Source organism: Apis florea, unplaced genomic scaffold (genome assembly GCF_048593485.1).
Source record: "Apis florea isolate Af1SG1 unplaced genomic scaffold, ASM4859348v1 contig_3731_pilon, whole genome shotgun sequence".
Taxonomy (NCBI): Eukaryota; Metazoa; Arthropoda; class Insecta; order Hymenoptera; family Apidae; genus Apis; species Apis florea.
Window position 1 is genome coordinate 248,659 of NW_028256823.1, and position 26,550 is coordinate 275,208.

General features: G+C 32.7%; 1 protein-coding gene across 4 annotated transcripts in view; it reads left to right on the forward strand.

The window, feature by feature from the left end:
* Fhos (Formin homology 2 domain containing) overlaps positions 1 to 26,550 on the forward strand; it is a 205,566-nt gene that overhangs the window by 164,199 nt on the left and 14,817 nt on the right. For all 4 annotated transcript variants that reach the window (XM_086914731.1, XM_086914732.1, XM_086914734.1 and 1 more), the window contains 6 exons: positions 10,394 to 10,907; positions 11,797 to 12,059; positions 14,523 to 14,654; positions 15,109 to 15,445; positions 15,741 to 16,374; positions 26,114 to 26,272. In XM_086914731.1, the coding sequence (XP_086770857.1) occupies positions 10,394 to 10,907; positions 11,797 to 12,059; positions 14,523 to 14,654; positions 15,109 to 15,445; positions 15,741 to 16,374; positions 26,114 to 26,272 (2,039 nt within the window). The remainder of the gene's footprint in view (positions 1 to 10,393; positions 10,908 to 11,796; positions 12,060 to 14,522; positions 14,655 to 15,108; positions 15,446 to 15,740; positions 16,375 to 26,113; positions 26,273 to 26,550) is intronic.

A 26,550-nucleotide genomic window follows, 5' to 3' on the forward strand; every position in this document is an offset into this window, starting at 1 on the left:
TTGTTTTATCTCGATATCTCAATCGCTTGCCGAGATAAAAGGATTTAAAGTTTCCATAGCGCTTAAAACAGCGCGGAAGTTATGAATGGGCTCGCGATCTAGTGACCTATATTTTTTCCTGGAAATGCGTACGCTAGCAATTTCTAGGAATTACGTCTGTCGCTTGTCTGGAGTTTGGGGTAGGTCGGTGAAACGAGGTGCGAGCGAGAGTTCCGAGTAAGTGACAAGGATGGAGATAGTAAAAGATTAAAAATTATCCTTTCCTTTACACGACGATATCTCGAGAACCGGAAATCGTATCGGGATAAATGAAAAAGCGTTTTAAAGGGTAAGATTCTACGCTTCTAACGGTCGCTTATTTGTTATCAAAAACTCACAATCTTTAGAGTTATAGCGGTTCAAATTTTTTGTAATTTTAATAGCGTTTAATGAAGTTTTAAGGCAAATTACGAGATAAATGCATTTATTTTTGGAATAAATTATTATTTGTAACGATTTTATATATGATAATATTCATAAAAGAATATCGAATTCTTCTCTTCGAATGAAATTTTTTTATTTATTTTGAGAAGTTTTGTTTAATAGTAATGTTCCATTAATATTTTATTAAAATCTTCCATAAAAAGAAGCTTGAAAATTTCGTGGCGATCGTTGCTTTAAATCACAATCATATGATTCTACGTGACATTTGCATATTTTTTATTAGTTGTTAAAGAAATTCTATACAAATTTTAATTATTTAATTAAAAAATAAATTCTTTGAAATATCTATTCGTTTAATAATATAAAATTTATCAATAAAATTTTATAAATATTAATAACTGATTTTAACGAAAAAATTATAGAAATGAGTAAATAATTTATAAAATCAAATTATTTATATTATTATAAACGATTGATATAAAATATAATTGGATAGAAATATAAAGTGTAATAAAATTTTGAAAGAAGGATTGTGAATGAAAAATTGAATGAAAAATTTGATGAAAGATATAATTTAATATTCATATTGTACATAATATTATTTTACAATGATTGTAAAGAATGATTCCGCGATATTTAAAATATGAATATCTATACAATATTTTTATATTCCTTTATTTTCTTTATCGATATTTTATTTTCAATTTTATTACATTTCAAATTCATTGCAATTTGCATTAATGCGTTTAATCACATATATTTAAATTAAGAAATAATCCACACGAAGAATCGTATTTAATCTAAATTATCGTATTTAATCTAAATTATTCCAGATAAGAGAGCAAAATTTCAGAAATACGTGTTTTTACCTTCATTATAAATAATGTGAAACGTTCATTATAAATAATTCTTACTCCTTAAAAAAAAAAAAAAAGGAAAGGAGCATACGTATTAAATACGATAAAATATTAAACACATTTAATCCCATATTATTTACGTAACCGCATAATACGCCCTCCCTACGTTTCGTTCTCTCAACTGCTCGTTACGCGTTCATCTAGCCTTATCGCAATGTAATAAATTCCACCGCTAAGTGCAATTTCAGTCAAAATAACTTAATATACGCCACATCCTCTCCGCCATACATTGCGAGCACCCGCCACTTGTTATCCTTCATTACTTTATATAAATCTCGGCCAAGAAGAGATTCCTTTGAATGTCGGGTTGAACAAGTCTCTTCTCCGGGGTTGATTTTAACGATGTTGTTTTGTTCGTGGTTTAATGCATACATACTTGGACTTGTTTGGATCTATTTGACTCATATGTATAACTCATGTTGGACCGATAGAAGGAATCAAATTTGAATTATTTCGCTATTACGGATATAATATAATCTTGTAATTTTATTAAGCAATTTATTCATTTATGAAAAATAGATCATAGACTGTCTAACGATTGCACAACAATAAATATATATTTTTTTAACTAAATAATAATAATATTAGTATCTCGAGTTACAATGATCCAAATAGTACATCAATGTACCAAAAAAAAAAAAAAAAAGACAATTAATATCTTAAAAAACTTTATTTGTAAGACGATAGTTAAGTAATAAAATCACGAAATGATAAGATTGTTCTCTCGCGAACAATAAAGTTGCGAGTAAATGAGACTCGAACGGAACAGCAGGGTTAAAGTTCCGAGTGGCGCGTAACATTCACCTACTTCCCTTCGAGGGAACAGATTTTATCGATCCCCCCTGTGTCCTATTCGGGGAAAGAAGAGATTCATGCGTTCGTGGACTGAGAAACCGAGTTTCCGGTATGCTTGCACGCGGATTATGACTCTAAATCACCGGCGGGAAACGTTTTCTGTGCCGTTGGACGCGATGTCGTCGGAGTTTCCACCCCTATTTTTCCTCCCCTACTCTTCTGCTATTCCGCCGACTTTATTTCATTTTTTCCTTTTCCTTTCGTTCTCTCTCTCTCTCTTTCTCTTCTTCTCTTTTTTTCTTCTCCATTTTCTTCTTCTTCTTTTCGTTTTGTCCCGTTTCTCCGTCGACGAGAGGAAAAAAAAAAGAAAGAAGGAAGGCAAGCACGAGGATGCTTTCTGCAACTAGGAGGAGGCTGTCAAGTAGATTCTTCGCGCGGAAAATTATGACTGCCATTTGGACGTGTGATGATGAAATTGTATGACTCGAGTGAATGCTCTTGTACGATATGTCGATTAATTACGCCTTTGGGACAGGCGTATATTTATAACGTTGAAGATGTTTTTATTTCGTGGAAATTAAAGTACTGGAATGTTGTCTTTTATGAATGATTTAGGAGAATTTAGGATACGCGGAAATTAATTTATAGATATAAGGAAATGATATAGAAGAAGAAAGATATAGATTTTCTTTTCAAATAATACGTATGCATCTGTGCATAAAAATTTGTTTTAATATCCGGAGTATGCAAATGTTTCTATCAAATTTTTCAAATAAAAGATTTTATCGCTAGTACCATACTCTTCTAAATTATTCAAATTTCTTTTTAATTATAATGATTACTTTTATCGATTATTTTTCACGTAAAAAAAAAAAAAAAAAAGAAGGAAAAATAATAATTTCTGAAAAATTTATACAACAAATCTGCACGTACAAACATCAAGAAAGTTAATATATCATTTACGATATAGAAAACTGTATATTCTCTCGTTTCATCCTGTTACTTTTATTATTTTAAATTTCACGCAAATTCTAAGAATAGTTTTCAATTTCATCGACGATCATCGATCACAATATCGCGAAAGAACTATGCCTATGATATTCGACGATTGCGCGCACGATCTTGGTTGCACTGTACACTGTTTCTAATTAAATTTCACGGGATAACTTATGGCCAATGTAATGATAACGGCTAATGCAACTGTGGCGCGCTTAAATCGCTTTACAATTATTGCCATTACCGGTGCGATTGTGCCGATGAAGCGACGCTACGATTGCGACGTCGAAACGTGACGTTAATCCGTGACAGTGTTTCTCATATTGTCACTGACTGATTCAGCTTTTCCTTTTATCGATAACACGCGCTCGGATCGAAGTTCGTCATATTGTCGATCGTACTCTAGTAACAAAAATTTAGCGAGAATTATTTTATTTATTATTTGTCGAAATATATTTATTATATGTTTTCTAGCATCTTTGATAATCAAAATTAAAATCGTGTTTCTTTTAATTGATGATGTGTCTCTTCGTCATCTCATTTATATCGTGGATTATGTGATAGATTTTTGAATATTCTTTATTAGAGTATATTTTATATGGACTATAGATTATTGTAATTTCTATGTTGAACATCTGTCAGTTTCAAAATAAGAAATTTTTCTCGCAGATTTCCATTATTTCGATGTGAATTGGTTTAAGAGGATGGGTTTTATTTGCAGTAGGTAGGAGCGTGTGCGCGACAGTTCCGCCTTGAACTTTTGAAAAATGATAAGAGACATATCGGATATCTCGCTGGTAGAGAGCACTTGCATTCGCGAAGCTTGAGTATTCTCATTATATTTAATCTTACGAAAGGATAACTTGAATAATTTTTTAAAATAATTAGACGTCGTATTTCTTATTATTATTTCAAAAATAAATATTAGATATTTTTTTTTTTTTTTTTAGAATTAAATGAAACGAGACTGCAGACTGATAACATCAATCCTAGTTTCCTCTGTATAAGAAATAAAAATAAGAAATCATGGAACATTTTTCAAAATATAAATTTAACTTTTAAATTTACGATCGTAGGTACCATATAATGGTAATTATTGGTAACAATTATAAGAAAAAATGCGTGTATTACACTTGGTATTCAAAAACAAAAACACTTATTCCTTATCCTAATTAAAAATCCACATTTTTCTCCATACAATCATTTGAGAGACACTGTTCTAAATGATATTTAATATGCAAATTAACTTCGCCTTGATATTCGACATGCCATGCATATAAATGATGATCGGCCCTTTATCTTTTTATCCATTAACGCTATTTCTGTCCCAGGCTCCATTAGCCTGGCCTATTTTTCGTCCCATGTAAACGATATTCGGACGAATTGGATTAAAAGTGGCGGCATAAATCCTGGTAACAGGAAGACAGTGGAGAAATAACGTGGCACCATGCAAATTGCTAAATTTACGCGGTCGTGTTGTTACGTTAAATCACCATTGTATTGTATACCAGGGAGCAAGAGTGTTAAACGCGTAATGTCGTGTAACGTTTATTATTAGCATAATTACCGCATTAGTATGCTCTTTTTTATTGTTTCGGCCAACCATAAATCGCGACTAGAACCCGGAATCACGCTAGATAATCGCAATCATTCGGTTATCGCGTTATTCGAGAAAGGGATAGAAGTGGATTCTTTTTTTTTTTCAGGAATGAGATAGCTACGAAGTGTGTTATTAAAAATTCATTATTTGTGTAGAGATTTCAATTAATTCTCGTATAAATTTCCGAGTCTGTTTGAACGAGGCAATATATTTTAATATATTTTAAAGGGTAAAGAAATTTTCTAACTTTTCACGCTTTGATTACTAGATCCATCGTCAGAACGATGGATTTTTAATTAAAATATATTCCCTTTTGAGGTAGATATACGTTATATTATTTGCATTTACATTTATAATTATAATCTTGTTTCGAATTAGTTTTATCAATCACTTTTATCATTTTCTCTTTGAACTCCTTATTTTTAAATTCCATCTTCCTTTCTCCTCCATTTCACACGCAACAAGCATTGCACGTACGATTATTACGTTTAGCTATATGGTCGAATAGAAATTCCACGCATTCGAAAAAATTAATTTTGTCCACAATATTTTGAAATGTTGTTATTTTCTCGCTACGTTTTCCTTTTAATTCTTTCTTCTCGGATCCTCTTTATTTTCTCGTTTCCTTTTCTTCCTCTTCTTCTTCTTTTTTTTTTTTTTCTGCTAAATGTCACACGAAACGCGAGAAGCGGACGTGAGATTAAATTTTGCTAACGTGCTGTGTTTCTTATCGGCAGAATTTATGAGCGCCCACCCTGGTCCGTGATAAATTTTCTTTCGAGATTATGCGCGTTTTCTTGTTCGGAACCGGCACAAGCCCGGAACAGTTTCGATTTCGTAAATGGATCGTAAATGTCGTTCGACTATTTTATTCGAGCCGGTTCAATTAGCATCGGTTTCTTATTGGAGCGGGCAAAAACGATGTGAAAGAAGTGACGGCTGCTCGGAAGAAAGTTTTCCACATTTGTTTCGTGTGAAAAAAGAAAATATTTATCATTAAGTATATATCGTTTTTGAACACTAAATATTTATAATTATTAAATTTAATTTAACAGTATAATTTAACGTTATGCGATTGATAAAAAATCTAATTGATCAAGATATTTTTAAAAAATTTTTAATAACTCTTTGCATAGTTTTTATTGAAACACTACTCTTCATAAAAGTCTTAATATTTCTTGATTGTCACACTGTTACACTAAACCTTTCAGTTTCAATCAAAAATCAAAAAAAGCTTTTCACAAAATTAATTAAATTATTCTTCTTTTATCGTGAAACATGAGCATCACTTTAATTCCAATCACAAAAATATGTCCAATTATAAAATATTTAGATTTCACATTACATTATTTTAAAAGTTTTCACATTAATATACTAAGTATAAAATAATACCTTCATTAGATACTTTCCGCTGACCATAACTCATTTTATTTGTCCCGTGATATTTCCCGATTTGATAAATGTACGTCGAAACTTCGATTTCCAGAATTGTGCGCAAAAGAACAGCCACTCTTTATAGTCATACGTACGAACTTCGCCCTTTTGTGTAGCACTAAACAGCAACCAACTTCGAAGTACTTTCTGATGTTTAATTTAACAGTCGCCCCACCGAAACTTTCGAGCTGCTTTTCATGCCATACTCTGTTACAGAAGTGAACAAATCTAAATTTAATACCGTGGCCGGCCGTGAAAAAACAGAGAGAACGTAAAACACACGGAATGGAAATTGAAATTTCGTTGTATGCCTCGTTTGAAAACGTATAGCATTATCAAGATAAAACTTTAGATATGGAATACGTAGCTGAAAAACTAATAAAATTGCCACGGTTTCCAAATAAAGATAATTTTTGTAAATATTTGCAAACCGCATTGATAAGAATCAATGGTTTGATCATCATCTTTTTTTATTTTTTTATTCATTTCAATTTTTTTATTCACGATTACCGATGAATGTATTTATTTTTTCCACTCAAAAATACAATTTTCATTCTTGATTTGCGATAATTTCAATCTGGAAAAAAATAAACACTTTCAACGAGTATTATGTAGATACAATGATTCAAAGAGTTGTTAAAGTTTATAAATAAAAGTTGTTAATAAGTATTCCTTATTTTTCCACTTTAATCAGATCCAGCAAAAATTTGTCTATATATAAGTAAATATTTTTCATTTAACAGAAAAAATTCAGATGAAATTGAAGAAGTTTTGCATAATTTTGACGTAAATTAAATTTAAACAAAAAATATTTCGATGAAGCTTGAGGATTTATTTGGACCATCAATTCGTCACAATTATTCAGATAATCAGTTAAAGAGGATGTTAACCGAGTAGAATGAATCCTGATTTCGAGCAATAGGGATAAAATCGATCGAAGGGAAATTTCCGGTTGGCCGATCTTTCCACGGAAGAAAAGTTTCATTCGATCGACACAATAGTTCCATTATCCAGATAGTTCTGTAACGCGTTTTCGCTGATTTAACCCATTTGCATCGGAAAACGTGGCCAATTCCACAATACGAAATATCCTATATAATGGTAAATTATTTTATGCGTATTGCACAAATTTCTGAAACATTCAATTTTGAGCGATAAATTGAAATGTTTGATGATAAAGTTCATAACGATTCGAAGATCATAATGAATTACGAAGTTGATCATAATGTTTGAAAAAAAAAAATTTTTATTCGAAGCACGTGGCAGAGAAAATTATCTTAGAAATTAAATAAATATTATACATTTATTCATATGAATTTAAACATTGAGAGAATTCATCAGAGATTGTGTAAGTGTAAGTTTTTAATTCAGAAATTTAAATTTCTAGATTCATTCCTCCATATGCATTTAAAGTATTTGAATTATGAAATATTATTGAAATAGATTCAAGAAAAAAATTGAAATATGCCTTAATCCATATGAATAATTCTATTATATTTAATTTATTTCGTTTCTTGTTAATATTTAATATTTATGTAACTAAGAAAATACCTTTTTTATATTCGATTGAAGAAATAAATAATAATCCTAGAAAATCAAAAGTTTAGTTATCTCGTAAACTTTTAATTACACTCTACATTCATTTACATAGCTGTAGCAAACTGTGCATATTTAATGTTCATTTTTATGCAGAGCCAGCAGTCAAAGGATAGGTGAAATGAAAAGAAGCTGCATTTAAAACGTATATGGTCGCGTGTGTAATTTATAAAGAGACTGTTAATAAAATCTCTTAGAAGAATTACATTGCAAAATTACACACGGATCACTACACGTTGGATTTATGATATTTATGATAAAATATAGCAGTGCAACTTAATCACTTACAATATTAGATTAGTAGATTAAAAAATTTAGATTAGTTTATTCTAGATTAGTATTAAAGTATCTATCATCATTGCTATCATTCGATCATTTTATCATATAACATCGTAATATTCGTGTTCTGTTATAATTATTGAGTTATTCAATATCATAAATAAGATAGATTAATTTGTATTTTTCAAAAAATAGGATCAATAAAGAATTTATTCCTCTTTCTTTCGGCTTGATTCGCCATGCAATCATTTCCGGATTATCGATGGAAATTAAAGTAACCATTACTTTGTGCGATAGGATTTTCCACGCTCGTGATATTTTCTCTAGGCGCATAAAATGTCGATATCTAATACGATACGTAGGTACATAAATATCAACGGGGAAAATCGAATCCTGTATTTTATGGCAACATTGCGTTTCGAATGGGAATCCAGTATCGATACTTGCTACTAACAGAATAACGACGTTTGGACTCTATTTTCATAAAACACTCTATCGGGGTGTTATCCCGCTTTCCATCTGTCTTTTCCATTTTTCAAACGCAACATCGGATCGCATAAACGCAAAAACATTCCTTTTTTTCATGCTGGACATTTACAACTTTGTATCTTTTTTCTTTTTTCTTTCTTTAATTATTATCTCGATTATCTCGATTTCGAATCTAGAATATATTTAAAAACTGATGAAAAACGTTTCTTGGAAACTTTTAGAACAAGATCAAATCGTGTAATAATTTTTAACGAGCAGTTTCTGGCCCACGAAAATTATCGTGGTAGCACTTTGAGCTCTTTGAATTTGGCGTTAGTTGTTCACAGATTACCGGTTTCAATATCGATATTAAGCATGAGCAATCCTGATCGTTGTTATTGGGTACCACCAGTCGAACTTGCTCGCTCTGAGACCCACAACTTCGATACCAAAAGTATCGAGTTAACCACCGAAGTCGTATCGAACTTCAAATGGTCGGTACCAAACTGTGTTACAGGAAAATCGTAGGTATTCCAAGAGATTATCGAATTTCATTGATTTATGGCTTCCTGTTTGGGGTTCTACTCCATGCTTTTTGCATAGCATTTTCATCTGTTTCTTCTCCAATTGAATTGTTTTCTTGTTTGCTACCTTTCTCTTTTGTAAAATGTTGTTAAATCTTGATTAAATCAAATTTTAGTGCAAAATTTTACGTGTACAGGTGTTTTCGAAAACGCAAACGAATTATTTTTATGATCTGTTTAGAAATTTTGTTAACTGTTAAATTATATTTTCAATATTAGAAGAATAGAAATTTGGAATGTAGATCAAATTCAACAATGAATATTCGGTTAGAAATTTAATTTTCTCTAAGTCGAATTTTCCACTTGCTATCTTCAATTTCTTGAGTATTCAATAGATCGATTCAATATATGAAATATATGTTGATAATCGTTGTAAAGATACCATCATTTTAAAGATTATAATTCACGTGAAATTAATGAACCACACGCGCGTGTATATTTTAATCCGTGCGAGGAATTAGGGTTGCACGGTAGAACTTTTGTTTCATTCATGAATTTTTCGGTTTTTCGAGGGGTAACCGTGGATGGAAAATGTAACGAAAGTTTGGTTTGTTTATGGAATTGTTTTTCGTTGAATATGGATTCGTCTGAAGGGACTAAAATTGTTTTCTGTACTATAGATTTTGACGCATGACGAATATATATTTTGATGAGGATGTAGCCGTGCATTGTTTGTGTAAATATTTTTTTTGGGGAGCTGTGCGTTTCCAGAGGTTTATCAAGTTTGAGGGAATTTTGCTCGAAACCCATAAATCGTGGATATTCGATTAGTATCGAAGAATTAGAAGAGAGGGAATTAATTTAATAAAGACAGTTGATTATTTTAAATAGAGTTAATTATAGAAATTTAATTTATTGTTACATTATATAAATATTGTTTGAGGAAAAAACGAATTTATTATAATTATTATGCATCATTATCTCATATTTAGAAGAAAAATTTCATTTAGCAAATTCTCCATTTATATTGAAGCAAGTATTTATTTAAAATTGAACTATATCTCGGTATCTCTAAAATTCACAAATATTAGAATCAACTCTACTTCATCTCTGATATTTCTGTAAATCTGTAAATCTTTTATCTGAACAAATTAAGACACTGATTAACTCATTCAAAACTAATCATTTGATTCTTGAAAAATTAATCTTACATTCAAATCTTATATTCAAAAATCAAACAATAAACAAATCTTCCTTATAATATCTTCAACACTTATTCCTCTTAACATATCTAAAATACACTTTTAAAAGAAATTTATAAGAAATCGATTTAATTATTTTCTTCTTCCATTCGTGCACAGCTCTTGGCCAGGTGATGCTCTACGTGGACGGTATGAATGGAGTGATGGAACACGGTCAGACGGTCCAGTGGTTATACACGTTAATAGCGAGCCGCTTCCGATTGGTGGTGAAGACCGCGCTCAAGCTTCTGCTTGTGTTCGTCGAATACGTCGAGACGAACAGTCTGTTGCTGGTCAGAGCCGTTAGATCGGTCGATACGTCCAGAGGCATGATACCCTGGACGAACGTGATGAAGCTGTTGAAGGATTACGACGCGGCCGACACGGAATTGCTGATATACGCGACGACGTTGGTCAACAAGTGTCTGAACGGTATACCGGATCAGGATACTTATTACGATCAGGTAGACTGTTTGGAGGAGCAAGGGATAGAGGGCATCATCCAGAGGTACATGTCGAAGCAAGGAACCGATCTTGATCTACTGAGGCAATTCCAGATCTACGAGGCGGTGCTGCATCACGAGGATGGGAACGATAGAGGTTCGCCTATTCGCCAGCTGGACGATAATATCAGGTATCGATTCTCGTCACTTAAGTTTAGTTTGGTTTATCTTGGTTAATTTAGGAAAGTTTGGTTTTAGTGGAAAACGGGTTTAAATTGAAAGTTTTGAGATGAAGATCATTCACAATTGTTTAGACAAATGAATTTTTAGAAAATTCAAACGTCTGAATGAAATTTAATTTTATTGCAAATTTCAGAAATTATAATTGTAAAAGTAATTGAAGTTAATTGGATATAGTACTTAAACATCGTTCCACTAATAAATTTTATGCTCTTTCTTATAAATTAATCAAACATATTAATAAGCTATTATAATTTTAATAATTTTCATTAATAATTTTCATTATTTATTTATTATTATTAATTATTAATTAATTGAATACGTTTTTGATCTTCTCATAAAGATTGTAAATTATAATAATTTCTATAAGAAAAACCTTCAAAATATATCAACGATATTACACATAAATTCCATTGAACGTATATAAAGATTCATTTAAAGATATCTCATATTCTCCATTTCATCGTTAAATTAAAAGATTAAATCCAATCCAATCAAGATCAATGATTGGATAACAAATATCGAAAACAGATCATAAATATATAATATAACCAAATATTCGATATACCATGATCAACGATGAAATATTTAATCCAATCCAATGTATTTCTCGCGTAATAAATTTCACCAATCAAAAAACTGAAACGATCAGTAGTACAGCCCAACATAGTCGCGCCAATCTTTCCTATTCGTACTTCAGTGATATGAGTCAACGATTAAGCGCGCGTCTTATTCGAAATCGTCAAAATCGAGAAACTCGGTTGAGATAAAAGCGCACAGTCACCGAGACGCGAACGTGGGGAACACAATAATTCACTCTGGAGCGTTTCCCTCCCACAGGAAGACGCTGCGAAACCGGAAGTCCCTGGTGGATTCGCACGAACGGCGAAAATCCCGGCGGCACTCGACGGGCACGTCCCCATTGTCGATGTCCTTGAACGCGCGACTAAGTCCACGGCTCAACCACTCGTTGGGTCTAAGCTCTCTGAACAACACGCTAAACTCGAGTTTGCCCGACGACGACGACGAGTCGAGCAGCTCTCAAAGTTCGCAGGGTCATCTAGGCGAGGTTCAATTGAATGGCAGCTACAAGGAGAACAAAGGTGAGATGTCTTCTTTTATTTCTTCGTTATTACGTTGATTGTATGCGCTGTCCAAAGATGGATCGAATTTTCTTTTTTATTAAATTTGTTATTTTCCGTACGTTGAAGTTGTTTGTAAGAAAGGTAAAATATCTCGTGTATTTTATTTGAATCTATGAATGAGATAAATCATACATTCCAATGAAATAACATGATATTTGATTATTCCTTGAGATATGATGTTAACGTCATCATTTTGAACAACTCTTCCCTAATTATCGATACAATTTTTAATCGAACAAAAAGAAAGAAGAATTGTAAAATGCCACAACGAATTGTGAAAAGTACAATAAAATTAATCCAATCCATTAATTTTTTCTTTCATAATTTATGTTATATAGAAATGTTAAACCTAATTTAACGCATCAATTTCCCTTTTTTATTGCTAGATAATATATCAGATTATATATGCAGTTGTCATTAAACTAACGAAGGTTTAATACGTCAGTTGAACTAATTTACTTCAATACGTTAAATAATTCATGCGCACAATATACCATAAACTTGACCTAATCTAATCTAACTTATAATCCATTAACTTTTCATCTTCGTTGCTTAGATTAGGTTGTCATCACAATTTATATTAGAAATACATTCATGATCTAACTTTAACAAACATTTTTTAAAATTACTCCTAGAAACTGAAAAAAAGTTGTTCAAAACAATGATCTTAACAACGAAATTCTTCTTCTTAACCCTTGAGCCGAGCCTAACCCCCTGACATAAAGAAACATAAAGAAACACTTAATACTAACTTATAAAAAAAATAATATCCCGAATCACTTACTGATCGACAATTATAAACTTGCAATTTTTCATAATCCTCCCTACAATCCCGAAAACGAAGCACTTTCCTTTCACTTTCGTGCAGAACGCGTGCACTCACGCGGAGGGTATCCGATGTACGTCGCAGATCCGCTCGTTAACGATTCGACCGCGCGATGAATACGAACTTCGACGCCCACGAGCGGCGATTTCCGCGTTAACGGATCGTCCCTCTCTCGGGAGAGAGACCTTGCGGTTTCCCAGTTCCCCCGTGCGTTTCGTTGCGGATGCAGCACGCGGCGAATGCGAGCTGCCCGCTCGTGGCCCGAGCGAAAAGCGTAGTTTCGCTCGAAGGGGGGCCGCTGTCTGTCGCGGAAAACAGTCGGTCATGCGATCATGGTCAAGTGCGCGGCGTGAACTCGGCGAACCGGAAACCGGAGTGTCGATGTCGGGATAATCGAGATGATCGAGCTCTCGCCTTCATCATCACTGTTTGTTTACGTCCGCTCGAGTTTATCGTGTTATTATTGGTGGAGGAGATCATTCGATCGCCGCGTATTTTCGTTTCGATCGATTCGGATTTTTGACACTTTTGAGAAAGGGGATAAGATTGGTGTGTAAGTTGTTAGGTTTCACTTTGTGCAGATTCGATTTAGGAATGAATGTTAAGGTAATTGGGTGGTTTGTGAAAATGTTCAATTCAGATTGGGAAATTTTATACGAGGATTTATTGGTTATATGTAATTGATAATTTTTAACGATTTTAAGATTATTGCATCTTCTATAAATGTTCCAATATGTATGATAATTTATTAATATGAAATTAGAGTCATTATATTATATTCGAAATGAAGTTATATTATTGATTTGTAAAGCTCTATAGGGAGAAGGCTAATTTTATTCGTACACCGTATTTTTCCGTATTCATTATTCATTGGATTATTAAAATATGAAATTCGCAGTTGAAATATTACGATTTATCATCCTGATTGATCACCAAGGAGCAATGCTTCTCTCGTTTCCCGTGAAAAATACATTCATTCTTTCCTCTTGCTTTAAAATATTTCAAGAAAGAAATAGACGATAATCTTAACCTTAAAAACATAATATTTTATTTTCATTTAACTAATAATGACAAACTACTAAACCTTATTCTCCATCGATATATAACTCGAAATAATAAAACTCGAATTTTGAACGCTGTAAATTTACCCATTTCACTGAAATTCACTCCGTCGCTTCTGTCCATCCACGAAATAACGATCCGGAGCGGAATATTCCAATAATCCTGTCCCAAATATCTCTCTCCCTCGCAACGCGAACGAATCGAATAAACGGGGATACGAGATCGGTATAAATTCGACGAAATAATTGATACGCGCGGCGTATATTTTTGTTTCGTGAACCGCGTAGAAACGACACGCGTGACGAGGATTTATCGTCGACTGTCGTCGAGGGACAGTTTTCGATCGGCCGATAAATCAAAATGAAAGTTGGGCCGATTCGGCGGGGATGAAAACGATGAGTCGATAAGCAGGGTCGGTGTGTTTCGCTTAACCAACAGGTCGGTTAAATAGTAAATTATTGTTCGATTGTTCGGGGGAAAATGATTCGGACGAGCGAGAGAAAGAAAGAAATGACGTATATCGCCGGTTTCAGTGGACGTTGGCGTGACACCGGCGTTGAGACGTCGAAGGGAACGAGCCGAGAGGCAAAGGAGCTTTATCAGGGAGCAGCAGGAAGCCACGGCGAACATGCGAGCATCCGTGGTGCCCTCGGACGATCAGGAAAGTGAGTAATCGATTTTTATCGAGATTACGTTAAGATTAGAATTTTTGGAATAAACTTTATCTTAGTAGCATACTTTCAATTCGAAGGATTTTTGTAATATTTTGTAATTAAATCAAGACAAATCTTGGAAACCTTGAAAGCACTTACTATAACGATGATTTTAGTTAATACCCATTTTATTCGGGATAAAATTTCAAAAAAAAATAAGAGAGTTAAAGTTCTACAAAAATATAAATCTTTTTTATACAATTTTTATACATCACTTTTATATCTGCTCTCACTCTCCAAAAGTATATATTCCACGAATATATTAACACCCTGAGTGCACATAACTAGCGAGCTATTCCCTCCGCGCAGCTCCAACCTAATCATCTGATCAAATAATAATAGCAACCGTAGGGAGTAATAAGTTAATTAATCACGAACAAACGAACGGATTTCCCGTTGAATGAAGGTCCCTACGCGACGAACGGGCTGCGTTACACGAACGGCACGTCGTACGAAAGAAATGCGGACTCGCCGTCGAACAAGTTGTCCAGGACGAACAGCAGGAAGGACTTGACGCCTCTGATGAATGCCGCGAACAAGCTCGACTCCGAGGAGAAGAAACCCTGGTACGGCAAGAGCCCGGACGAGGGTGTCGAGTGCGACGAGGGTAATCACACCGACGAGGACGAGGATCGTCGAGTGGTTCTACAATTGAAGAGGGAAGGGACCGTCAAGGATCTCACGCAAAAGTTGGCCGCTCAAAATCTTATACCGAGCAGCCCGGTCGAGGAGAAGGTTTCCAGGTAATTTTAGTCGGGGAAAACGTGGCCTTTCATTTTCACAGGAAAATTTGTTGATGAAAAAAAAACGTAAAATATTTCAAAATGAAGTATACATCAGTAGGGTGAAATATAATAAATCTCTTTGACTCTTCATTTTCAGCAATTGTGTTCAATTCGTAGTTTAATTATTGACAGTTGAATTTTCTTCAAGTATAATTACTTCCATCCTCAATTAACAAGAATAATTGACTTATCCAGCAACAAACGTTCGTTTCTATCCTCCAATCACGATCATTCTTCATCCCTCTCCCCACAGGATAGGGGACATGAGCGGATTGATCTCGAAGGCGAAGGAGGGTCTCGCCAAGTCCAAGTCGAAGGCGGACGTGTTGAAGTCGCCGACCGGGGACAATCTGCCGACGAAACCTCAGGAAGCGAAGAAATCCGAGAACGAGTTGCATTGGGAGGAGTTGGTTAAGAAACTGAAACGGCCTCTCGAGCTCTGCGACCTCGACTTCACCGATCTCAACTCGGACGACGAAGTCGACGTTCTTGGCCCCGTGAACGTGACCAACGGGGTGCCTCCACCCCCACCGCCCATGGTACCGACCCCAGGCGGCGCACGGGCACCACCCCCGCCCCCTCTGGGCGCCAGACTACCGCCGCCCGTGCCTCAAGCGCCTCCACCGTTGTTCGGCGTAAACCTCAAGTCGCCAAGGTCGCCGACCGCGATCGACAACGGGAATACACCGAAGAGCCCGCCACCGGCGTTCACGAAGAAGAGCAAGAAGACGGTGAAGCTGTTCTGGAAGGAGGTGAGGGACGACCCGATCATATTGTCGAGGCTCGACAAGAACAAGATGATATGGGACGAACTGTCGCCGGTACCTGTTGACACGCAGAAGCTCGAACACTTGTTCGAGAGCCGCGCCAAGGATCTCATCACGAAGGTGAGCAACTCTGTGCTACTTTAAAAAAAAAAAGCTTACCGCGTTTTCCTCTTTCCTTGGAAGAGCTTGTTTTCTTGGGGAATCTTCTTTCCTCGATGAGAAATATTCGCGTTCTTCTTCCTCGTGTCGGTGGATGATACGCGTAGAGTTTGTAGACGGTTCGTGGGTTTTTCACGCAGATACGTATAGCGTTATAGGGTGTTTAGTTTTGATGGTGAAAGAGGAAATTAATGATTGGAAATGTAGGTGAGGATATATTTTATTGTTTTTAAATTTGGAATAGATTATATTAGAGATAGTAGTGCATAGTAGCTACAAAATTCGATATGATAGTTTAATTGGTTAATATTAAAAGCAGAAACTTGACCCCATTTTGTTTCTCTTTTGTAAGTACTTTTATTTTTTTTAACGTAACACTTGGTGTCACCTAAATATATCCAACTAAGATTTCTTTAAAAACAAATTCTCCTGAAGTAATAGTAAATTGTTAAAGAATCTCTCTTGCTTCGTTCATCTTTATTTTAAAGTATCTACTTCTGAAATGATTGTATTCTAGATATATAACAAGGCAAATTATATTCACACGACGATTAATCCTTTCTTTGCATATATTCAAAATCAATTTAGCCTATCATCTGATAAACGAAAGAGTAATACCATTTCATAGGTACCAAACCATATTCGAAAAATAAAATGATTGAAAAAAGAAAATCCTTTTCTCAATCAGATTCAATTCCTATAGAAGATACATAAAGTTTTTCTCGAGCAAAAAAATAATTGAATATATAAATGATCCATCGAGCTTCAAAATATAACTCATATTTTAACGATACGTTCGAACGGTTCGTTCTCCATATTGTTGTCCATGGAATTCTGTCTGTAACACCACTCTTTGTCCTCCAATGGTGGTTTCTCAAAATTCTATCGCGAGTCGGCCATCAGACAGGAAATTTAATTACAGGGGCGGGTATTCGTGGAAAAAGCACCTTGCCAACATCCCATGAATCTCCCCGCTTTTTCGTTTCGTTCTGCCTCGACGACGAAACTCGACGACGTTAGTCATTCCCTGACACCCGATTCTTAAAGTACACGTTGGAAAGGGATGAACGCACGGCATCCACCCGCGGTTGTCTCTGCCGCGAGAAAGCTTTTCATCGCACGGAAATTCCAGAGGCAACCTATCCACAATCCAGAATACACAAAGCTACGTGGCTGGTTAACCGGGTGGATGGTTCGGGCTCGGTTAAAGGGGATGAACTGTTTGAAGGGAAGGAATCGTCGCTTGATATTTGGTTTACAGATTCTCTTGTTTGGAGAATTTTTGATTTTTGAAATCGATGAAGATAGCTTTTTCAGACGCCATTTGATCTTTGGTAAAGACGATTCTTTTATTTGGAGAATTTTTTTATATTTAGGGTTGATGAAGGTGCAACAATGATTCTTCGTGAAACGTGAAAATTTATGAAAGAGTATTCTGATATTGAATTATTTATTACAATTTTTTTTTAATATTTCATTTAATTTTTGCTTTTTAGAAAATTTTCAATTTTTAAATTTGATAAATATGTTCTTTTGTAGAAGATAAAAGATAGTTTCCTTATATACATATTTCGTTATTATTCGAAAATCTTAATAACCTTTATTTTGTTCATTGATTAATGCGAAAAGTGCATTATGAATATATTAATTATATATTGGAAATATATCATGTTGTCAAAATAAAATTAACGCACAAATTCAATCATTCTGGAAATTTTTGCAATATTTACTAAGGAAGCCATTAAATTCGTTCTTTTTCCTTTTTCTTTCTTTTTTTCTTCTTCTTCATCTTTCTTCCTTAAAATCAGAGAGCACCATTCAAATCTTGGTATTCAGACGTTTTTCACGAGTTCACGAAGGACTATTCTAAAAAGAATTTTAAAAGATTGGGAATAGTTAAGTACTACAGTGATGAATGACAGTGTTACTTAAAGTAATTGGAAAATGTCGTTGTGATAAATGAACTAGATTATGAAGAAAACTTTTTTTATATTTAACACTAACTTTGCCTAATTACATATTCTTTGTTAATATAACATTATAATGATTGATCGCATTCAAAATATTATGTTTTTGTTTTTATAAGACGTTATTACACTAAAATATATTCTACTTTCATTGCTAGAACATTAAATTATCCTTTATTAGATGTATAAATTAATTTAATACCATCCTAAACATAATTAAAATTTTAATAATGTAAACTTAATTATCAAAACAATCTTCCTCATTATCTTCAATTCTGATTACATCTCGAAAATATTTTAATAAGTCAAAAATAAGTTGATTAAAAATATAGGTAATTTAAAATTAGTAATTTGTATTTTTCCGACATCCCCCTTGACTTCTAAAATTAAAAAAAATTCTTAAACGAATTTTCCAATATCTATTAGAAATTAAAATCAAAAAATAATATCCAATTATTATTAAATTGTCACATTTAACATTTTCACTTTCATTCTAAATCAACCAACTATGACATTCACACTGTACAAAACAAAGCTTAAAAACTATAAATTGAGACAGACTAGTTTTATAATTTGTAAAATATGAAACTCAATTATAAAAATATTTTAGCCACGATTGTGTAATATCAACTTTCAACTTCATAAAAATGACATTATCACGTAAAGTACTTAAGAAACTAAATTACCACTAAATTACACTTAACGTTTCCAGCTCCAATCGAACCCTCGCGATATTTGCCATAACTCAACACATCCCCTCATCCACGCCTGCCAGGTATCGATTCCATCGAAGCCAGTTACATTCCCTAGCAGCGTTTAACAATCGAACGGACAGATAACGCGACAGGGAACGCGCATCGGCTTCTCCGAATGCCTTTGACACGGATTACGCGTTTAATCTGGCGCCGTTTGCAACAGGGTTACTCTCCGCCTCTCCCTTAAACCGTTTCACCCTAAACGGCTTTATTTTCGATCGCTCACAGAGGAACGGTGGCACAGAAGGGGTGGTCGCGGCACCGCGGAATTCTCGATCCCTAAGGGGGCCTTTGCACGAAAGGGTAAGGAAGGAAGGAGAGAAAAAAACGTTTGCCGAAGGTTTAAGAGGATAAAAATCCCACTGCTCATTTTTATTCCTTTCTCTACCCTTTCGTTTACCATTTACCACGCGTTAAATCAATTGATTTTTACGGTTTGAAGGGATTTTCCAGATCAGATTGAATATTGTGCGCTAAAAAATTTTTCACGCGAATGCGAAGATAAAATTTTGATTATTGTTTTAAACAAATATCCCTTTATCGTTGTTTTGAAGAAAGTATTTGGAATTTATTGTAGTATTGAAAAGATAATTGCAAAATTGATCGTAATCGTAATGAGAAAATCTCTTTTCATACAGTAGTAATTATTTTTCTTAAAAGTTCTGAAAAACATCACAAATTTTTAAAAATTAAATACATTTTTAAGGATATATTATACAAATTTAAATTCTTTTCTGATAAATTTGACTGTAATCTCTTAGATTCTTATAACTTTATACTTTTAAAGAATTAAAATCATTATATCATGTGATATTGCTTGATATTCAGTTACTTCAACAGTGTCGACATTGTTTGCATTGCAGAGGGATGAAAGTTCCTCAGAAATACTTCAGAGCTTTATTCTGTCTGGCTTTCGTTTTTCTTCGAACTTTTCACGAAGAAAAATAAAAAATATTGTATCGTAATCAGCTACAAATGTCAACGAGTTTAAAAAATTTCAATTTTTTTTCATCCCTTATTATTCCATTTCCGGTTTCTTTTCGGACAATGCTTTTTCTTATTTTTCACGAATAATACTTTCTCTTTGAATTTTAATTTTCGATCCTTACGAAATAAATTTAAATACTCGATTGAACAATTGTTTTAGAATAAAATGTAATGAAATTTTATCTCAACGAAAAATAATCTCTTTATATAATAGATTTTCGTAAGTAAATATATGATTCTTTATAAAAGAGCCAAATGTAGAATATTTTTGCAGCCTGAATTTTATTATTGAATTTCAACAAGCTTTAAATTAAAAAAGCAATTTCATTTAAATTTTAATAAAAGTAATTCCCCAGTGATTAAAATTATAACTTTCCAGATTAAATCAATAACAGATATATATCAAATAATAGCTTTAAATAAATCCAGTTGAATTTGAAAATCTTTCGACAGAAAAATCAACAATATCAAGTTTAATATTAATTTAAAAAATCCTTTTATCCTTTGTTAACATAAAAATTCAAACAACATAAATTATCTCGCCAATTCCAATTTTGAAAGTATCTTAATCACATATCATTATGCATAATTTCCTTGAATATGAATACACGAAATATTCCACCAGAAAAAAATTTATCATTATTTTAAACGTAATATTTATTATATCATTAATAAAAATCTCGTAACGCACGTAGTGAAAAAACACATATTTAACGTGGAATGCACAATTTATTAAAAATATACGACCGCGTATTCAAAACGATTTATTAAATTCACGTGCTTTTTGTCATAAAAAGATAAGCTTTTACTCGAATTTCGCGTTTTTCGAGTTTTGTCGAATAAATTTCATCGTACGAATGGTATCGCGTATTTTCACCCTTCGCAAATCCTTTCGTTCGAATCGCGAGAAGCGGGTAAATTTTCCAGCAAATAGGGGCACGGATGTGGAAGGCGTGTGAGTATAAAATCGGTAATACCTCATATAAAATTATTATTCCTTATCGGAATGGTGGGTAATGACGCGAGATATTCGTATTTCCACGTGGTTGCATTGAATTCATGCTTCCACGCTCATTTTAATTAATTTTACGGTTGATGAACTTATGGTGTTTGAGAGGATAATAAATAAGAAGTACATGTATCGTTTTTTTTCTCTCTTTATTTATTTATTTATTTTTTTTTCTTATGATTTCTAAATATTTTTTAATGAAATAGTTAAAGGTTATTTCTTCAACGACAAAATTGAAAGTATGAATAATTAATATTCATATTAATTTTATTAATAATAATTTATTTATCATATTATGTATTGTTAAAAAAAATCTGTTTCGAAACGGGTAAAATATTTTTTATCATTCCATAGATGATTAAATTGAAATTAAGAAACGTAATAAAGTTAATAAAATACTGTCACGAGAGAAAAGATAAATGAAAATTTATAATTTATGTTTTCATGAATTATTAACGTACACAAATGTACTATTAAATAAATATATTTATCATTTACGATTAATTATTCATATGAAAGAGAATCGTATCGTGATCATTGCATTGAATATTTTATTATACTATAAAATTGTTAATTATTTGGCATATTTAATAATCATAACTGTTATTAATTATTAATTGCATCTTTTCTATTTATTTCTTTTCCATTAGAGATATATTATGAAAGAGTTTGTATATCTTTTTTAGTTATACTTATTGTTCACAGCTAAATGTGGAGGTAGATGTACTATAGTTTCGGTTATTGTAAAAATAATCGTTTCATAAAATTTTTCATCGAATATCAGCGAATATCGATTTTCGTTTCAATTACGAACTTAAATCATTTTCGTTTGAATCGTTAATATAATGAATCACGAGGAAAAAGATAAAATGATTTTTTGCACGAAAGAAATATTCTTTGAAAATTTAATGTATTTTTTTTTTTTTCGCATTCTTTGCTATATTTTATTTCTTAAAATTTGTTTATCTTTCCTGCTTCGAGAAATTTTTATAACCATAAAATACTCTTCTACACTTACTATGATTTTCTTATTCTTTCAATTCTTGAAAATGTTACGAAGAAGAAATTATTTATTCGATTATTACGATTATTAAAATGAAATAATAGTTTTTAGAATTTCAATAGGATTTTTTTCGATGCAATGAAATATTGTTAAATAATATTTAATTAGAATTCATTTTATTAGAATTCATATAATTTTTATCAATATTTTTTCGAGTGGAAAAATAACATATTGTAGAATTGCATTTAAAATTATTTTTTACTAACTCTGATCGTATTACTTACCTATAATTGAATTTCATTTTTGCAATATTCGATATTGCAACAAACATTCTTTTATATACGCAATACAGAACAGAAGTAGATACTCAGAAGATAGATACATAGAAATAGATATTCCTTTCCTACATCAAATGTATAGAAAACATCTTCAGATATGCTAATTCAAATTGCAGAATCAAATCATCCTTGAAATCGATAAATTGAATTTATTCAAAAATTCTCTTCTTCCCCCGATAATCGTTCAACTCGAGAGCCACATCATGATATCAATGACGATTATCAACTGCACGTTGATTCCTATATCATGGCAAATATCGAATAACAACCGTATCCATTCACCGTGTTCTCGAGTACCCGTACTCACCCCTTTCGAGTAAATTATTCTTTGCCAATGATCGGCCAAAGATTCCACGCGACTTAGCGAGCTGTCGCTAATTGCTGGCCGTAATTACACGCCGGGTTTATCGGGTTTGCGTTTTGAATCGCGTCTCGAGCCAATGGACACGGCTGCATAACACGACGTCGCTTCTTCAGACGCAGCCCATTCCGTTCTCCCCTTCGTTCCTCATCCGCCCTTCTTTCCTTTCGTCCTCCCCTTTCTCCAAGCCCCGGCTTCTTTGAACTTTTACATCCACCTCGCGGAGTCCGGCGATAATTAGTGGCGGGTAAAGAGTCGGTCGAGACTTCCTCCTCGTCAAGGGAGGAGAGAGAAGAGTTGAAAGAAGAAAGGCGAACCGGGAAAAAATTATGGGATGAAGCTGAAAGATTGGGAAGAAGTAATAAGTTTTCTGGAGAAGTGGAGGGTCGAGATGTGGTTCACTGGGTTAGGTATAGCTTTTTTTTTTCTTTTTTTGTTTGTTTGTTTGTTTGTTAAAGGATAATTTAACTCGAAGCTCGATGGTAATTTAACGCAGGGTGTAAATATCAGGTACGAGTAAACAGTTATGAATATTTTGATGAATATGGAAAGTAACACGAGTAAATTAATATAATAATTATGAGTCAATCAATTATTTGTGATTGGTTCTTTCGATTAAATACCATTCTTCCGACAATTTGTAATAATTAATTTCATTTTTGTACAAGATTCGTAATTTGCTAATTGGTTCCTTGATAGTTTAGACTAAGAAAGGTAAGGTGGGGAGGGAAGAGGAGTAGTTTCATAAATTACATGCCTATGGGAAATATTTCAGGTTAAGTATTTGTAAAGATAAAATTCCCCGGCTGGGAAATAAAGTCGAATGTGCGTTACGTGTATGTAAGAATTCGCGGTAAAAAATGCATTACCGGATGAGATTCTTATCAATTTTTTTTTAACTGTCTAAAAAATTATTAGAGGATAGCATATGAAAATTATTCCATATTAATAAGATCGATTAAAAAGATTCTTTGAACGAGAAAAGAATTTAATTTTCAAATTATTTCCACGCTTAATTTGCAACATTGTTCGAACGATTGTTTGTTAAAAAGAAAGAAAATTAGTAACAATCTATAAGATTATTATTTCTATATCTTTATGCTTGTATCGTGTTAAACACGCGCCAGGAACGAGGCGATCATGCACATGAATGATTACGATCTTTATACAATATTACAAGCTCCGTTAGTTTGATAAAGTAACTTTAACAATAACACATCGTATAAATTAATACCGTCTGCAGCAATAATGAAATCCCGTGGTAATGATCGCGAATGATATAATAATAATAATAATAATAATAATAATAATAATAATAATAATAATCAAAATCATAATCATAATAATACGGCGAATAGTGGTTGGGTGGTGGTGATGGTGGTTTAATGCAATACGACTAATCTTTTCTTGTATTATTTGCAATATTCTTGGTGCTCGCACGAAAAATGAACGAAATGGCATGCTGGAATTTTACAGGAGGTGAGTCCTAATTTCTTAACTTCACTTAACGTCGGTTTTTGCTAACTCCACTTTGCCTTTGCATGCTCTCTCATTTTTCTTGTTCCTCCTTTTACCTTGTTTTTCTCTATATACGAGAGACAGAGCGACCCAAGTCCATTTTTGCAAAATTCGGTTAGAAATTAATTATTCTACTGGTTCATGTGTTTTGTTTCAAAATAATACGTGCCTGTTTTTGTTTGTTATATTTTAAATGAGAAAAATTTCGAACGATATGAATTTGGAATTTCAAATAGTTAATGAATTTTATATTTTTATAGATTAAATTAATTCATTCATATGGTAATAAGTAAAAGGTACAAGATCAATTATAAAAGTGTTCATGCATTTGAAAAAATCATTTTTATTAAGATAAAATTTTGCAATATTTTAAAAGTTTGATTTAAAAAACAAAAGGGGGGAAAAGTATACTATTCTCTACTCTTTTTATAAAAAGATTTCAATTACCAGCTCTTTTCATTATTTTTTACAAAATTTTCAAAAGTTACAATTACATTATTTTTACACGCATAGTATATTTGTATAAAAATCACTTTTTTCATATGATATACTAGCACTTTTTTGTAATTCCCAACTTTGATCGCCAATTTTAACACGTTTCACAATCATCCTTTATTAATTTACCATAAAATTAATCAATTTCATACAAAAAAAATGCAATCACTACAGTTTTTTCTGCTGTTTTTCAACTGACAAATAACAAAGCAAAAAAAAAAAAAAAAAAAAACAAGCTTCGGTTACTCTGACTCTCGAATACACGTAGTCACGTTTCATTTTTTAATTCATGCTTGATACTAATGAGCGACGAATGCAAATTCATTTACACGTTACTCGATTTACTAAAACAAAATTTATCCATTGTATAAACAATTCAATCCTGCGCAAATTGTTCACTGCAAATCGTTAATGGCTTTCCTTCCAGAGATATTTTTCAAGTGATTAATCTCGGTTGCCTTTGCATCGCTTCGCCTCTTTTAATTATAACGCACTTTTTCGATTTTCCTCTTTTGCGCACCTTTGTTTATCCTTCTTCATAATTTACAACGATAACGTAACAGTAACCGGTGTTTACTTTGAACTCGTTCTACTAATTTCGTTTTCGCTGATGGCGCGCTGTAATTTTTTTTTTTTCTTCTTTTTTTACATCTTATCGATACGCAATTTCTCCACCTAGCTTCCATTTCACTTTTTCTTGGCAAACAAATATTTGCTCGATTGTTAATATGTAGAATAGAGTACAAGTAGAGGATGATTCCATGTGAAAGAGAAGAATAATATTTTATTTTCGTCTGAAGCTTTGTTTTCGAGAAAATCGAGTTAAAAAATTTGTTTCTTGTGGATTACCAGTAAATTATTGATAGAAAGTTATTTTACATGTGAAAATAAACGAGAAATGATAAAAATATTTATCCTTATTCACACTTTTTTATTTATTTTATATTAGAATAATAATTCATTTATATTTAATGGAAGGCTGTATTCGTTTGTAAATTAATTCGAATTTGATTTCTTCGAAAACGAAGTCTTAAGACAAAATTTTATTCTTATTTTTTACATATTCGCTTATACTATTCTTTCTAAGACATCCTTATATAATTTTACCGCGTTCCTCTCCCTTGTTCCTTTTCAAGAACTTCGTGCACGGTGTTCAGTTCCACGATTTTGAGTGTTCAAATATCGATGAAATCATCATTTAAATTGTTCCAAGTAAAAATCATTGTCTATTTATTCGACTAACTGGTTATTTTTTGTCGTCGAATAGAAACAACAAGAGATGAACAAGAACAAGGAGATCATCGTGCTGGACCATAAACGATCGAATGCTATCAACATCGGGATGACCAAGTTACCTCCACCGAGGTCGATTAAGACAGCTATTTTGAAAATGGACGCTACGATTATGAACAGGGAGGGTATCGAGGTGAGATTACGAGAAAAAGATGATTTTCTTTAATCTTTAATGAAATAATGCGTTATTAAATTAATATTAACAATCGAGCTGAAGACAAATCAAATATTAGTTTCACGATAGACGAAATTTTAATTAGATTTTACTAATCCGATTCACGATTAAATGAATGATAAATGAATTTGACGATGAATTCCAATGGTTAAATGCCAACTTTGATAATTAATCATTATTATACAATAATTAAATAAAACTTTAATCGTTAATTACAATGAAATATTCCATTCAGA